Source organism: Miniopterus schreibersii (genome assembly GCF_964146895.1).
Source record: "Miniopterus schreibersii genome assembly, chromosome: 6".
Lineage (NCBI taxonomy): Eukaryota > Metazoa > Chordata > Mammalia > Chiroptera > Miniopteridae > Miniopterus > Miniopterus schreibersii.
The window spans coordinates 90,149,380-90,166,571 of NC_138107.1; the positions used below are offsets into that span (position 1 = coordinate 90,149,380).

The following is a 17,192-nucleotide window of genomic DNA, read 5'->3' on the forward strand; positions in this document are numbered from 1 at the left end:
ATTATACTGTGCTTATAAGAGCATTTTTACACCTATGTTGTTGAGTTAAATCTAGGTTACTAAGTCATAGACTGCATAAACTTCAAAGCATGTAATTTGATGAAGATATTTTTGGCTTTACTTGTAATGGTTATCCTAGTTCAAGTTAACTCACATTTTGTTTTCTCCTCACTCATCTTGGGTGCGTGGAGATGAGGTGGGAGGGAGAGAGCTGGCTGTTGGAAAGGAGTTGTCACTTTAGTTGCCAGCCTGTCACTGTATAGGTCTGTGACCATCATAGGTGCTTGCTTTTTTCATTCCTGGAGAAGATTTTTATTATTTGAACTAACTTATTTAGTGAGTGGATATACCAATGACTCCAATAACTTGATTCTGCCCAGTTCATCACCATTTATTTTAGAGTAATAGACTTAAATGTTGTTGCTGAAAAGGACTGTCATTTTAAATCAGCAACAAAGGCCCTGGCTGGTTTGGCTCTGTGGTTAGAGCAGCGGCCCAAGGACTAGAAGGGTCCTGGGTTCGATTCTGGCCAAGGGCACATACCTCAGTTGCAGGCTCCGATCCCTGCCCTGCGCAGGAGGCTACCAGTTGATGCGACTCTCTCACAATGAGGATTAAAATAATAAAGTAAATCAACAATAAATGCAAGTGCCCTGAGAACTGTGTTGACTTTCCATTTCACTAAATTAGAAGATTTATTTGAATCAATATTGACCTCAATTTGGTTTGAGCCAATATTTAACTCACTAGATATTTTCATTACAATCCCCACTACTTAATTTTCAGTTAGCTTTGCAGAAAGGCAAAACACATTTATCTCATGTGTTTTAAAAAAGTCTTTGCTTACTAATGGCTTTCAAATGTTTTCTGATCAGAGTGCATAACACAATATCATATGTTTACATTATGCCTGGTGGACACATTCCTACATATGTGTATGTTTATACTTATAACTGAAAGAAGAATTTCCTATAACAGAGCCCTACCTTATAGCCTTGTCGGGGGGCAGGGTGTCCCGCAGTTTGAAAAACTCTGTAGTACCAATTACCTAACGTTTGAATTAACTTGGTCTTGAATACCGAGAAATAGATAAACAATAGTGCAGTGCTAGTTCTTAGAAATGTTCCAGATTATAGTTTCTCTTTGTTTACATTTTTGGCAGTTCCCTTATTTTTGTGGTATTAGGCTAAGTGATGAAAAGTGCCTCGAATTTATGTGAGTTAAGAAAAAAGGTGAGCAAGCAGGATGTGTTCTGTGAGGCCTGCATCACTGTGAGCATTGAAAAGGCTGACCGGATGGCTGCAGGGGAACCTCCAGGGGGTGTCTTGTCTGGCCTTCGTCAGGAGAGAAAGAGGACATCTGGCTCTTGGGAATTTTTCCCTTTCCTGTGTAGAAGCTCGGTTTCGGGCTCCGAGTGGTGTAGATTGTCTCTGTCCCCCAGCAGGGTCTCTTTATTGTCACTTGAGCCATGACTGCAGCAGGTGCACGGCGCCTGGCTGTGCTCTGTGCGCCGTCTTCGTTAATAATAGAGGTTAGCAGGCGCATCTGTGCTCCCCGCGGAAGCAGATACTTGGAGGAACTGACCTCCAAGTGACCAGCTGGGACAGGATAACTGGGGATGCTCCTCTGAATATCTGCGTACGTCACAGATATGGGCGTGAAAAGGAGGCTTTGGGCTCTTTCTTGTTTTAAGAAAACTACAGAGTTTTTTAAAAGTTTCAGAAATCTCCAAAGGTGGTCAGGATGTCATCAGCTAAGTACCTGATTTTAAGAGCTGGCAACCTTTTTCTTCCAGGACGCAGGATGCCCCTGGGCCCGAGCTGATTCTTCCTGCGAGCATCGAGTTCAGGGAGAGCTGTGAGTAACTCAGTCCACTGTTAGTGAGCGACTTCTCGTCCCACTTTTCTCCATCTGATTTTCATGGTTTTTTTCCCTTTTGTTCTTGTTTTCCTCTTTTCTTCTTTAAAAACCTTTTCACAGCTGAAGATTCATTTTTATCTGCCATTATAAATTATACTAATAGCTCCACCGTCCATTTTAAGTTGTCACCTACGTATGTGCTCTATATGGCATGTCGTTACGTACTGTCCAGCCAGCACAGACCCGAAGCCAGTCCTGCAGAGCGGACTCACAAGGCGATGGCCATAGTCAACAAGATGGTGACCATGATGGAAGGCGTGATTCAGGTGAGCCGCCGCGAGGCCCGCGCGCAGCGACCGCTTGCAGCTGGAAAGCAGTCAAGCCGTTTCTTTAATATTTCAGATTTGGCTTCATATTTAACTTTATGTTAAGAATTTTTTTCTAAAATTAGAGTTACATGCACTGTATTGAAACTGTATAGCTTTAGAAGTTGAAAGAAATACAAACTTTTATTCTCTTTCTTTTCCACAAACTTGAGAATAGGGGAAGATAAATTGTGTGTGGTAACATAATTATCATGAAAAAGGGCCTTAAAATTGTAAGGGCTGTTGGGAGAAAATTCTGAGACTTGATGTGGGGTTTCTTAGAATTTATAAAAAAAAAAATGTATTAAGATGAGATTCACATAACATAAAATTAACCACATTAAAGTTAATAATTCAGTAGCATTTAGCACATTTGCAGTGTTGTTCCCAAGCATTTCCATCACCCCAGACCCCGTCCCCACTGAGTAGTTCGCACCTCCCCTCCCAGTCCCTGGCAGCCCACTTCTCAGAGTTCTTTAATAGATGTAAAAGGCGCTCGCTCTTCTCTGGGAGCCTCCTGAGATGCGGGTAGGCAGTGGCAGGTGTTGTGATAGCTCTCGTAGGTTGTTAATAGACGTCACGACGTTTCTCACCAGGAAACGTGGGTTCAGGCTCTTTCATCAGTCAGTTTGAAAATTTTAGGGAGTCAGGGTGTTCTCTTGGTGGAATGGTTGGTTCCTTTTGGGTGCTCTCTGTAGTTGATAAGATTGGCACACCCATTTTCCAAACCTACAGGTAATCTGAAGATTTGGCCATAGAGTAAATTTACAGATTTTTAAAAACTTTTTCTAAGTCATGTGTCAGTGCTATTACTCATCTATAAAATTCCAGCTCTGTAATGTTAAATAACACGATTAGATGGTCCTGTTGGGATCGTTTGAGGTAAACTCACCTTTTAATTTCTTCAGAACTGCTTTTAAAAGGCATAAAAAATTAAAGACATATTGTTTCTTTTATGTTTGAGTGATTGGCATATGACTTTGATGGAATTATTCTTTTACCCAAGTAGGGGTGAAGATTAAACAGGAAAGTCATTTTATTTGGACCACGTTGTCACCCTTACTGTTCTATAAACAATAGTGGTTTCCTTCTCAGTTGCTGTTCAGAGCCCTCATCTGTCCCCATCACGTGTGGGTGTGTAAGGCCTGTTTCAAATTATGAGACTTCTGTTAACAACTTTGATAGACTTTTACTTGTTGAATTTGACCTTCACTGAAATCACCATTAACAAAACCGGTCTTTTAATGTCAGATGTAGGTTCAGTGCATGATTGGAAGAGTCTCAACGTTTTAGAAACCAACTGAATAATTTAAAATTTTTAATTTGTAAAAACCCACTTTCAAAAAACAATTTACTCTTTTTTAGTATGGGTTTAAGTTTTTTACATATTTTTAGACTTAACTTTTTTAGCTTTTATGTTGTTTCTGTTGGTCCTTCCTGTCTCTTAGTCTCCTCAAGAACCCAGGGGAAGAGACTCGTCCCTCAGACGTTCGGGAGGCCTTCCTTTGTAGACCTCTTAAAAAGAGACCAGTGTGTGTGTCCATGTGTTTACTGTAACGTCTTTATTGATAAGCTCTCGGAATTCACTTAGTTAATTGTGCAGATGCTAAGAAGACAAAGCTTCCCTTTAGGTCGCCCACTCCGAGCGCTGTAATGTGACTTAGGAACACGTAACTAGGTGTCGTACTGTTGTGTCATACCTTTGTGTTAGCGTTTTGATTTTTTTGACCGATCATGATTGTTTACAAGTTTCTTTCTCTCGTTCTGCTTGATTTCCCCTCGTCTGTTTTTCCAGGAAGTAGACCAGGTTGATCAGGTAGGACCTGCTGCTGGGAGCCGACCCTGGCTGCATTGGCTTAGCTGAGTTTCCATGCTGCTTCCATGTCAGACACAGTTCTCCCAACTGGACTGAGCCGTTCATAACCCTCATTCAGCAGCTGAAACACGCCGTACTAAACCCCTTTTGACTGCAACCTCTACGAGCATTTCATAATTTCTGCTTAATGCACTTCAGTGTGGATATGAAATGACAGCAGTTCTGTTTCTTCTCCTTGTCGTTTACCCCTGGTTCCTCTTCTTTGGATCTCATCTGAGGTTGCCTGGCCTGCACATGTGGTCGGGAGACGATGCGATAGATCAGTACTGGATACCGGGTTGCTTGGTGTCCACGCCAGCGACTGCGAGTATCAGGGTGGTTGTGGGTAACCATGGATACACGTGTATACACGCAGATTACCAGATAATGCACAGCCTCTGATTTGGTGCTAGATCATCTGATACCCCATTTCTCCATTGATTCCATAAATGGTAGCCAATTAGATCCATGTGTCTCTGCGTGAACCCTACAAGCCAAAGACGCAGTGGTTATTTCCCACTGCTGTGTATGTACTAAAATTCCTTTGCAAATATCTGGTATCTGTGGTAAATACCTCGGTGAGATGGGATGGTACTGGTCTATCGAGCAGCTTTTCAGGAGCATCCTTTCTGTTGCTGTTGTCTCTGTTTGCCTGTAGTTGCTTAGGGAGTGTGTTCTGCCCACAGAAGCAGAAGAACATCGCAGGGGCGCTTGCTTTCTGGATGGCAAATGCGTCCGAGCTGCTCAACTTTGTCAAACAGGACCGGGACCTGAGTCGAATCACACTGGATGCCCAGGACGTGCTAGCGCACCTGGTTCAAATGGCGTTTAAGTAAGGAACATGTTTGGGGAGATGACAGTGTTCTGTAAAGATTTAAATGGCAGGTTTTCTTGTGAAACTTTCAAAACTGCTCTTAAAGACACCAAGAGCAGAAGTATGTGCACAATGTGCTGGCTCGACAGAGGGACTCACTGAGCCACACGCATTCCATGAATCCTGGGAGTAAAACTGTTTTGTATTTTTTGTGAAAATGTTGATGAAAAGTACAGATTGTTTGGCATGTGCTGTGTCTGATGATAGCAGCCCATCATGCTGAGGTCATTGAAATTGTTCGGGTATTTTCAGATACCTGGTCCACTGTCTTCAGTCGGAACTGAATAACTATATGCCAGCCTTTCTGGATGACCCCGAAGAGAACAGTCTGCAGAGACCAAAAATAGGTTAGGATGCTCCCTTCCCCCTCCCTCCTCCTCCCTCCCTCCCTCCCTCCACTTTATTTTAATATTCATACATGTAAGAGGGCAGTATTTTAAAAATAAACGAGATCCATATTGGATTTGGCATTCTTATTAAAAGAGTAAATTTTAACTACCCCCTGTTGTGTTTCAGAATAGTTCTTATTTTGGTGTTTCTTTTTTTAAATATATCGTTATTGATTTCAGAGAGAGGAATGGAGAGGGAGAGATACAAACATCAATGATGAGAGAGTCATTGATCAGCTGCCTCCTGCACGCCCCCTACTTGGGATTAAGCCCACAACCCAGGCACGTGCCCTGACCGGAGTCAAACTGCAATCTCATGGATCCTAGGTGGATGCTCAACCACTGAGCCACGCCAGCCAGGCCTATTTTCGTGTTTCGTGCTGGTTGTACTTTTTCAAAAAGCCTCAGAATGAACTTCAGTGTTAAATAAGTGTAGTTAATGCCCACGTGTGGTTTAAAACACATCACTGTTTCCTATTTGAATGAGATTGGTGTTTTCAAAGTGGTCAAGCAGGTATTGCTGTGACTGTTACTATCTAAATTTACTGCTAAATCGTGTCTCCTCGGGTGACCTTGGGCGCCCTGCCCCACCCGTGTCTCTGAACAGATGACGTTCTGCACACGCTCACGGGGGCGATGTCGCTGCTGCGGCGCTGCCGGGTCAACGCGGCCCTGACCATCCAGCTCTTCTCCCAGCTCTTCCACTTCATCAACATGTGGCTGTTCAACAGGCTGGTGACCGACCCCGACTCGGGGCTGTGCTCCCATTATTGGGGGGCCATCATCCGCCAGCAGCTGGGGCACGTGGAGGCCTGGGCGGAGAAGCAGGGGCTGGAGCTGGCTGCGGACTGTCACCTCAGCAGGATTGTACAGGTGGGTGTCCATGGTGCTGCTCCCACTGTGATGTCCTTGTTGTAAATGTCTCAGGTCCTGTTGTGGGCGAGAACTCAGACCCAACAATACTCAGCCCTCCCTGCTGGGGCTTTCACTTGTCCGAATCCTGAAGCCAGGGCATTTGTTTGCCTGTGTCTCTGTAGCCAAGTGCAGCCAGCCGGGGGCTTGCACAGCAGAACTGTAGCGTCTCAGCTCTGAGACCAGGAGCCTGAGGTCAGGTGAGATAGGTGGGTCCTCTGGGCTGGAGGGAGGATCGGCTCCAGGCCTCTCTTTCAGGTCGTGGGGTTTGCTGGCATCTTTGGGGTCCTGTGCTTGTAGACACCTCCCCTGAATTATCCTCATCTCCACAGGGCATTCCCTGTGCACATGTCTGTGTTCAGATGTCTGCTTTTTGTAAGGATAGCAGTCTCATGAGGGTCTGCTGACCTCACTTTAACTTGATCACTCTGTCAAGACCCTGTCTCCAAACAAGGTCACTTTTTGAGAGACATGGGAATAGGACTTCCCACATGTGAACTCGGGGTACACTTCAGCCCACAACAGGTAGTACCTAGTACGGTAAATATCTTTATAGGGTCTTTTTTTCTGAGATTAGTGAGGTATATTTACTTCATAGAGCTCCATACCGAAAAAGAAGTTGTTTAACAATGGACAGTAACTCCTAAGAATACAGAACCAGGAAACCACAGAGCAGAAACCTGCGCAGGAATAGATACACAACAATGCAGAGGAAGGAACCGAAGCCACCACTCCAGAAACTCACTAGATTACACAGGAGAGAGAAGAGAAGGCGGGGACGAAGGAAGACCTCACAGAGGGTCCTAATGGCCTGCGACTCGGAGGCTCTTACACATCCAAAGACTAGAAACTGCTGTTGCACAGTTAAAGGAATGAGTATCTACAGCCTCAAAACCTAGGACAGTAATTTTTTGTCATTACAGTGTGTAGTTTTGTATTTACTTAATTTCTTACTCTGTTCTGAGGAGTTGAACATAGAAAGAGGCTACCACCTCCTGCTGAGTTGGCTGGTTGTGGAAGAGATCCTAACAGTAAACTACGTTCAGACCCAGTGACACTGAGTCTGATGGTCATGGATGTGCTTAAAGTTTCTGAGAATGTTTTAAATGCTTTATGAACATTAAACAGTTGAATTTCATTATTTGTATATTTTATTAAACTTAAGCGGCCGTCTGAAACCTTCTGAGACAGTAATGGAACTGTTTCCTTAAAAACACCTGCGTTTCAGGATCAAGTCAGCGAGTCATTGCAGTGTACGCGTTACGTAAAGGGGCCTGTTTCTGAAATACTTTTATTCCTTTGAACAGGCCACCACCTTGCTCACGATGGATAAGTATGCCCCCGGCGACATTCCCAACATAAGCAGCACCTGCTTCAAGTTAAACTCTCTGCAACTTCAGGCCTTGCTGCAGAACTACCACTGCGCACCCGATGAGCCCTTCATCCCCACGGTAAGGGCAGTGCTGCGCACGACATGGACACGCTCTCACGGCAGGGCGGGAGGTGGACACAAAAAGGGGACTCATTTAACGTTACGTTACTACTTCAAAAATAAGCGTATTTACTTGATTGTCTTACAAGATCATTTTTGCTGTTGATGTATGAGTTCGGGTTCAGTAGAAGAAGTAGGGTTTTAACTCTGGATTCGGCTCTTGGAAAATTATCGGACGGCTGGTGGGGAGGATGTCAGGAAGCTGCCCTGGAATCTTCAGTTCACAGCGCACTGCGCACCACTGTGCTTGAGACCAGAGGCCTGCGAGCCGCTGTCCCAGCCACAGGTGTCCTCCCATCGCGGGGCCGAGGGCCTCCGTGCAGCTGCCCATCGACTGTGCAGAGGCGCCTGACCGGTGAATCCAGATTCTCATCAGAAACCGTCTGGATCTGCATGTTCCTGCTTCCCACCCCAGTCCACACTGTGCCACGGCCGGCTGTTGATGAAGTGGGCAATGCTGCAAACACCTAGCATCATAGTTAAAACAGTCCTGGTTCAGGTGCCTAAGAATTAGAGAGAGAGGCGCATTCACTAGCTGAGCACAGTGATGCACTGACCTCCAGCACCGAGTTTATGCCAGCAGACGATGTCCTCAAAAATAGCCCCAAACGAGATGACCAGCTGTCTGCCGGCAGTGCGCCTTTGAGAAGCTGTGCTGTAGTCGCTAAAGGAATATGGCACTGAGTGAAACAGGAGGAGTCACGCTCACGGCAGATGGAGGAATGTTAGGATGTAATTTGCACGGAAAAAGTCAGATATAAGGTATAGACAGTGTGCTTCCATCTGTGTGAACTTCAAGAGCAGATGGGTGGGACCACGTGGTGAAGCTGGGCAGCAGTGACTTGGGACGACGGAGGGAGCCAGGGCCGCTTGCAGCTCAGCTGGTGCGTCCGTCATTGTGTGTGATGTTAGGTGCGCGAACTTCCTAGTACGTGTGTGATGTGATGATGAAAACTTCCAAACAAAATCCCATACAAACCCATAATTGAGAAAGAAGGTCTGTATAGGCTGGAAATAGGTATTTTATCCTGATTTTTTACATTTAACATTGTGTAAGCTTTTTTCCTATGTCATTAAACATTCTATGAAAACAGGATTATTAACATTGGATGTGGAAGAATTGTGCAAGGAAAAAAATGGGAGAGAAAACCCATTTTCTTGTGATTGAACAGTTTCTTTTTATTTAAAGCTACACTTTATTTGAAATTTACAATTAATGTCTTGGTTCATAGACTGATGTGTGTGTTCTGCCGGTGTTTCGCTGCTTCACAGGCTGATTTTGAATCTGCATACGCCGTCCTCCCTCGTGGCCTGCGTGCGTGGAGGCAGCCCCTGCAACGCACAGAGTCTTGGATAATAACTGGTCAGCTGCACCAGTCCTGTAGCATTTGTCTTTAACTTTGCATTTTTTTCTCACCAGGACCTCATAGAGAATGTTGTGGCTGTGGCTGAAAACACAGCGGACGAGCTGGCGCGCAGCGATGGACGGGAGGTGCAGCTGGAGGAGGACCCCGACCTGCAGCTGCCCTTCCTCCTGCCCGAAGACGGCTACTCTTGCGACGTAGTCAGGAACATTCCCAACGGCTTACAGGAGTTTTTGGACCCTTTGTGCCAGAGGGGTACGTGTTGTTTACGGTGCCTGAAGTGTGAACTGTGACCTCGATTCTGTGTTCTCATCTGGCCATCCACTCGTGTGGAGCGTCCCACGTGCTTCTGAAGAAGTTGCTCTTCCCGAGACTGGGAAGGAAGTGTTTCCTGGTGACACTGGGTCACAGAGTCCTGTGCATGGGCTGCTCCCCCGATGAGCACTGGCTCTGCTTGCTGGGGGTCACAGTCTCGGGTGGACCTGTGCTGGCAGGAGGGGCTGTTATTGCTCCTCCCTCCTTGGTGTTGACAGGCCTGACAGCTGGGCGCGGCCTCCAGAGCTGAAGTGTAGTTGCTTGTGCCAGTGGAGCAGCACGGGCTTCGGAACCAGTCAGCCCGGGTTCTGATCCCAGCTCTTCTCTGGTTCCGATTTCTTGTTGGAAAGTGGGTGTGGGTACAGTACCCACCTTGAAGGACTGTAGCAAGGTGCCCTGGGAACCTCAGCTCAGCAGCTCTAGGTGCCGGTGGCTGCCGCTGTTGCCAATGCCACACCGGCACTGGTTTGTGCTGAGTCCTGGCCCCGGCATCTCACAGAAGTGCAGCTCAGAGCCCCCTTTTATTATGTCTCACATTTTCTCCTTGACTCATGTGGATGGAAATGCCCGGCTATACCTGAAGCAGGAGCTTTTAAGTTAGATCATATTTCAGTCCCAGTCGGCTGCTCTTTTGTAATGTGGATTTCAGATGAGTAGAAAACAGACCCAAGTTTTAGGAGTTTAAGCAGGTCCTATGTCCATAGGTATATAAATTCAGTGAGTTTGGTGTTGAACTTCAGTGACTACTTTATCATCATGTCCTCAAGGATTTTGGCAGTTTAAAACATTTTCAGGGCTGCTTCTGTAATGACATGCGAATGTGGCTGTAGCTCTCCAGTAACTCAGAGGTGGGGGTCGGGCCTATTCCAGGGGACTGGTGTGTGACCTGTGGTGGGAGAGGAAGGAGGCCCAGGCTGTCATGCTCTTCTGAGAAAGTCAGGCAGTGGGAGTCCCTGAGCTGGCCCAGCACCAGAAGAGTGTCAGAGGTGGACCCTGGAGTCCTTCCTGCTGCACCACACCCTCACCTCTTCCCATCATGGCAGCAGCCCTGGGCCAGGCTTTTTGCCCAATTCTCCCGTTCTCCCACCTCCACACTGCTTCCAAACTTCACAGCCAGGTGTGTTTCTGGCTCTCCCCATCTCCTGTAGGACTGAAGTCACCCAACTGCAGCACAAGCGGCATCTCCCTGCAGCCAGCCTTCCTCCCGGGAGTGCCCGTGACGTGTGTGGTCGGTGTGGAATGCGTGCTGTATGTCCATGCTGGGCCCGGGGCCTTTAGACCTGTTCTTACTTTCCCTGCGTCTGTAGAACCTCAGCCTTTTCTAACACTTAAGCCGTCTTCCCCGTGAATGTTTCTTAGGTTCCTTTGTGATGGTTTGTGGCGGCATTTGAAACGTATTTGTAAGCTTACTGTCTTCCATGTTCACGTGCAAGGCCCAGAGGGCGCTGGCTGTCCCTCACTTTCCCCTTCCTCCCCAGCACTGACTCGGGCTGCACATGGACTGTCAGAGACTGCTGCTTTCATTACTACCTGTGAATACGTGCGGGAGTCCCACTTACCAGTGTTCTAAATCCGTAGTTTGTGGTGTGCACAGCTATCGTGGAGCCCTGCACACCATGCATGTGCCGTGGAGCAGGCAGTGGCCAAGTTGGGAGTCGTGAGGTCTCGGTTTGAGGTTTCTTCTCAACTCCCCTCAGGCTCCTGAATGATTAATTTTAGGATGTTGTGCTATCTCATCATGGTCTGGGCATTACACTTATTTCATGTGTGTTAGGTGACAGTGTAGCCTGGTACACAGGTGCCTTTCAAAGACTTACAAAGAGTTATGTGTTTTCTTTTATGACCATCAGTGTTTTTAATTCTTCACGCTCGGTTTGTTGCAAGCCACGTAAAGAACTGTGTGCTCTCAGCTTGCATTCCTTTCATTCCTTCTGTATGACGCCGGGGAAAAGGCTGTCAGATCCGCGTGAGCTCACAGCTGATCTGAGACACTCCCTTAGGCCAGGAAGGTCGAGAATGTCTGCCTGCACTGTGGTCCAGACTGTAGAGACCTGACATTTGAAGAAATAAATAAATTTCAGTTGCTAGAATGGCAAAACTATGACAATTACAATTCTCTAAAATAGGGAAAAGAGGAGTAAAGTTGTAGGTTATATTTTAAAGAAACTTGATTGAAACTGATTTTAAAAAAACACAAGAACTAAAACTAAGTAGAATAAATATATGTTCTCGTTTTAACTGAGTGTATTTGTAACGTCTCCTCTTTCCTCTACCACAAACAACCCCATAACTATCCAGATGTAACAGCCAAAACTGTCCTTCCCTGGTGGGTTCTAGAGTTGGTGAGCCAGCCAGGACCCTGACCGGTGCTCCCGTCATCGGGGCCCCTTGGGACAGAATGTTCCCGACAAGCTGTGGGCATGACGCCTGGCACTCAGTGTACTCTGGGTGACTGGCAGCTGCTAATGGTAGTCCAGCCACTTGGAGAAACTTAACAAGAATTGAGCAGAGCCTGTGTGATGTGACCTTATAAAAAAATGTCTGAGAAACACAGGTCTTACTATATTTTGAATATTTCATTATTCATTCCTGATGAAAATATCAAAATAACCTTTAAAACATCATAAAATGATTCTAAAATTTATTGGTAAGAAATTCAAGCATGACTTGTGATAAAATGTGGACAAGGCAATGAGAACGGGCGTGTCCTGCTCCAGAATTGCCGCACAAGCACCAATGTCTGGTCCATGGGCCTCAGAGCCTAGTGCCGGCAACCCCACATCAGGTCCTCTGGCCCCTCGCGCCTCTCCCTCTGTGGAGGAGACACTGGGCATTCCTGAGGAACCCCTGGGCGAGGGGAGCAGAATTGCAGTGTAATTCCACAGTTTCCCATGGAAGTAAGAAGAAAGTTCTTCAGAACAAAGGAGAAGAGGAACCAGTTTCACTTTTCTGCTTGGTGTTGACATTCTGTTGGACCAAACAAATTGTGATTCTAATTGTCTGATCAGTTTTCAGAGGAAGTAAAGGTGTAGAGTAAGAAAAATAAAATGCTGTCATTAGATGTCTATTTTACTTGTGTCTGACGTGGTGTGCTTTTCAGCCTTGCAATTTGTTTTTCTTCTCAGGATTCTGCAGGTTAATTCCTCACGCACGCTCCCCAGGTACTTGGACGATCTACTTTGAGGGTGCGGACTATGAAAGTCACCTTCTGCGCGAGAACACAGAACTGGCAAGTATTATGAGGACGATCTGAGAGTGGGCTGCAGATTCACATTACAATGAATATTGTTTGATAGAAAAATTGTAAAATTGGCTTTAAATACCAATTTAAAAACAATCTTAAACCCACGATTTATATGTAAAGTTTTTATTTTCAGGCTCTGTCTAGACAGTTGTCTATAAACAAATGGTGTTTTTTAAAATGAAGAATATTTATACCTACATCTGTACCAGCCTAAATGTTAATACATGTTTTTACAATATCTTAATATGGTAGCCTTAACAGATTTTATTAGGAAATGTTTTTCTTTGCTAAAAATATTTTTATAGTCAGTTCTAGCTTGTCTTACATATGTATCAACTAACTTACTGATATTTTTATATTTTTGAAAGAGTGGTCAGCTCCATTATCTACTAACTTTATGCATTTAGTGGAGACTTCTGCTTGGCTTCACACAGACGATTCTGAATGAGAGCGAGCATGCTTTCCATACCTGCGAAGCAGGCTGGTCAGAGCTGTCTTGTCCTCCACACACCGGCCTGTTTTTGCTAAAACACCAGTCCAGAAAAGTTCTGTTTTGGACTTTTTGTGTAGCTTCATTTATCTTAAATCATTTTCTATAATTGCTACTTACGGAGCAAGCAGATACGACCACACACCTGTCAAAGTCTCTGTGAGAAGGGTCAGTGTGTTAGGTGTGATTGATGTAGCTGATTAGTCACCTGCCCACATGACCCCAGACAGCATGGAGGAGGCTGGTGTGTCGGCCAAGACTGAGAGCTGGTCTGTGAGAACGAGAGTCTTCTGTGGCGTCAGAGATGTGGTTGTGCTGTCCTGAATCACCAGAGCAGTGTGCCTGTCACACACCCGTACCTGAGAGAGCAGCAGGCCAGAGACACTGCTTAGTGTAAGAGGAAAAGTGAGGTGTATGCTTTGTGTATCACATTTAAAGTAATTAATTTTGTTTAGTTGCGTACTTCAGGTTTGAACACGTATCAGATCCATCTCCAGACACTGAAGTGGTTGGTTGGTTTCGTTAGACAGATGGTCACATTAACTGCTGACATGGTGAATGTGCCTCCAGTACTGATTACGGACCTTATTGGCTACTAATCGTCAAACCCCAAGTGACAGCAGTTTCTAATTCCCAGATTTTACAGAAAAACATCTGTCTTTTAGATGGAATCACCGATTCTTTATCTTTCTAGTTCATTCACAGATTCCTCAGGAGGTTTCAGGTCTTGATTAAAAAAAATTGAAGTGTCACCTAATCTTACTTATTTCCCTTAACATACTCTCTCAGGCTTTGGTTCTAAATTAACAAGCCCCTTGTATAATTATCACTTCCTGGGGAGCCTTTAGACCTGTGCGTTTAAAGTTAGCTCCTCCCCTGGCCCATGGCACGGGTGGTTTCTTCTCTAGTTCTATGGGAGCTGTGACGTGTATGTCACGTTTCACATCCCCCTTTGTCTGTGGATCTGTTCAGTGACTGGCCTGTCCTATAGGGACATGGCTTTGCATCCATGGAGGACTGAGCCCTGCCGCCTAGACTCTGTGGCAGCTTCAGTTTTGGTGCTTAAGGTGAAAGGGCTATTGCATTTCCGCAGGAGACAGCTGGTGGGTCATCGTTGTTAGAACTATTTTCCTCCCCTCCCCACAGATAGTGTACAGTAAGTTTAAATTTCTTCTGTAAAAAACACCTGACAGTTTGTTCTGAAAGGTAATACAGTAAAAATTTAACGTCATTACAGTCAGGTTTCTGTAACCTGATGGTGGAAGTTTAGTTTTGTTTTACATGTTATATTCTTCAAAGAACATTTAAATAGCATGTATGATGAGATTCACTTCTGAGACTTGAGTCAGGGTTAGTATTTGCTTTCCGTGCTGAACACGAGTCCCAGGGTTACATGGCAGTTTAGTGCTTCCTCCCCGCTCACCACAGTTACTATGACCACGTGCTATCGTCTGACCACATGGAAGCACTTCCATCTCAGCTGCAAAATAATTCTTTGTTTCATCCTTTAGGCTCAGCCTCTGAGGAAGGAGCCCGAGATCATCACTGTGACCCTGAAGAAGCAGAATGGAATGGGCCTCAGCATTGTGGCAGCAAAGGTAGGAGAGGCTGGTGGCGTGGGGCAGGGGGGCGTGGAGCCGAGCCGAGTTCAGTGGGAGTGCTTCACCCTGTGGGTGTAGAGGTGTCCAGCTGTGTCGCTGAGGGGACAGGCCTGGTGTTCTGTGAACAGAACCACTGTGCTTGGGCCCAGGCAGCTGAGGGGTGGTCTCCGCTTGGAAAGTGGAGCCAGAGTGAGTGGCACCTTGAGATTGAGCAGGTAGGGCTCAGGAGGAAACAGTGTCAGGGCAGAGGCAGAACTTGACTGCCCAGGCTCTGGAGAGCCCTCACTGCAGGCATGTAGGTCCGTCCCCTCATCACAGTGGGTGTGATAGCTTTCCCCAGCCTCAGCACACAAAGAACCACGGGCACCCTGTCGCCCGAGTGGGTGTGCAGGGGCCTAAGAGACCACACTCCTCACCTGGCCGTGTGGCTCTGATGGCACTGCCGCCAGGTCAGACTGTGGAGGGCATCGTGTAGGAGGCTGGGTTTTGGCAGCCGTGGAGTCTGAGTGATTGGACAAAACAAGGCGGGGGGTGGGGGTGACAAGCAAAGACAGAGCCAGTACAGTGCATGCAGTGTCTGGGTAACCTGAGACCTGCACCAGCAGGGAGAGCTGAGGAAGGAAAGTGGTGCTTCATTAATTCAAAACCTTGAGGTTGACAGGTTGAGGTGTTTGCAGTTTGTCTCGTGGGCACCACAGAAAAGTGGAAGGTTTGAAAGGAACAGGGACACCCTGAAGCTGACCCGTTAGGCAGCTGTATCTGGGAGCAGGTGGGTGTAAGAAGGACTAGACTATAGGTGGCATCCGGCTGGATCAGCTGGGATTTGTCATCTGGGCCGAAGCGGTCTAGTTCTGAAGCACCCAGTCCCAGGGGTCACCCACCGTGGGCCGGAGGGTAGGCCCCAGCTTTTCCCCTGGCTCGCTCCACATGCCTGCTTCCTTTTCCTGACAGGGTCCTGCTCACGGCCGTGTTTCCAGACCGCTGTGATTTAATGGACCCACGGGAGGTCTCAGCTGTAGACTGTTGTTCTTTGCTTAACAGCTGAATCAGATACCCATTTTAGAAGGAAAGAAATGACTAGGATAAAAAATCACCCACACTGGGGTATCCAGGAAAAGTTCACCTCTATGTTTCCTGGTATCTGTTTGTGTAAACTTGTATATCAAATACTCATCTTACTTGATATTGGAAGACTTATCTGGAGTGATCTGGGGCCACCATTTAGCAGCTTCTCTATTGTTTCCAGCTTAAAATATAATTTTTCAGTAGGAAGCTCCCAGTTTTTGTGCATTCCAGTCTGATGCAGGTGCGAGGCTCCAATCCTCTCCCTGTGCTCCGCCTCCTGGTGCAGAAAGGATGGGCACCACCTGCCAGTGAGGCCCTGCTTGGGCACTCCTTGCCTTTCCCTCTCTGGCCTCGGGCCTTGTCCGCTGGCTATCAGACATCTGTGGGCAGTTAGGACTGAAAGCCGTAGTCAGGCCGTATTCACTTACTGCGACGGCAGGCGGGATGCAAAAGGTCAGGTGAGGAGCAGCAGGGAGGGTCTCCCGGCCACCCAGAGGCTTCTCCACCTTCTACAGACTAGACAGGTGGAGGGAGGGACAAGTTTGAGCCAGTGGAGTACAGAGCCTCAGCTGAGCGCCGTGAGTGTGGGTGCACTGACACAGAGAGCATGGTCACAAGCTTTGTCTGCGGAGGCTGGGCCACAAGCATTTTGTGTTTTTCAGGCTCTGTGGTCTCTGCTGTTAGTGGGAAAGCCCACAGAGCAGTATCTGTGAGGGTGTGGCTGCACCCGTCAGCCTTGCCAGCTACTTGCCAGCCCCTGCGGTCCTGACAGGTTGTGAAATGAGCAGCATGGAGGGGCTTGCATGAAGCCGTAATGTGATCGGAGCTCTGTTTTGAAAGTTTATTATTTCAGCTTCGTGGAGCATGGGGTGGAGGGGCAGTGGGGTTTGATCAAAGGGACTGGCAGGTAAGCTATTACAAGTTTTCCAGTGGAGGTAACAGGCTTAGCATGGGGCGGGGCGGGGGAGGTGGAGAGAAAGCAGCAGCTGGAGGTCACGTGACATTGACAAGCAGGCACGGCACAGGTGAGGCTGGCACCCGTCTGGCTCGCTGCTGCAGGGCTGCAGGGCTGGTCCGTCGCTTGTGCTGGTACAGATTTGTTGGACGACAACTTTCAGGTCAGTGGATGAATTGGATCTGGTGGGTGAGAGAGAAGTGTTACAGTGCCTCCTGACTCTGTCTCCTGCACCTGGGTGTGTGGAGGTGTTTCTTACTGAGGCGGGCAGGCTGCTGAGGACTGGCCCCTTCCAGCAGAGAGGGAGTCTGGAGTTCAGTTTGAACGTGTTCCTTTGAGATGTGGGAAGCTTGTTAGGCTACATGAGGACTATATTATCTAGTAGAGTTAGATATGTGTGTTGGAACTCAG

At 46.9% G+C, this 17,192-nt stretch overlaps 1 protein-coding gene across 8 annotated transcripts in view; it reads left to right on the forward strand.

The window, feature by feature from the left end:
- Positions 1-17,192, forward strand: part of AFDN (afadin, adherens junction formation factor) — a gene marked incomplete at its 3' end in the record, with an annotated part of 113,258 nt that overhangs the window by 62,717 nt on the left and 33,349 nt on the right. For 7 of the 8 annotated variants that reach the window (XM_081140527.1, XM_081140528.1, XM_081140525.1 and 4 more), the window contains 10 exons: positions 1,796-1,857; positions 1,981-2,186; positions 4,021-4,041; positions 4,767-4,912; positions 5,207-5,301; positions 5,951-6,216; positions 7,563-7,706; positions 9,168-9,366; positions 12,552-12,655; positions 14,672-14,758. In XM_081140527.1, the coding sequence (XP_080996653.1) occupies positions 1,796-1,857; positions 1,981-2,186; positions 4,021-4,041; positions 4,767-4,912; positions 5,207-5,301; positions 5,951-6,216; positions 7,563-7,706; positions 9,168-9,366; positions 12,552-12,655; positions 14,672-14,758 (1,330 nt within the window). The remainder of the gene's footprint in view (positions 1-1,795; positions 1,858-1,980; positions 2,187-4,020; positions 4,042-4,766; positions 4,913-5,206; positions 5,302-5,950; positions 6,217-7,562; positions 7,707-9,167; positions 9,367-12,551; positions 12,656-14,671; positions 14,759-17,192) is intronic. The other variant, XM_081140531.1, reaches the window with a different exon arrangement.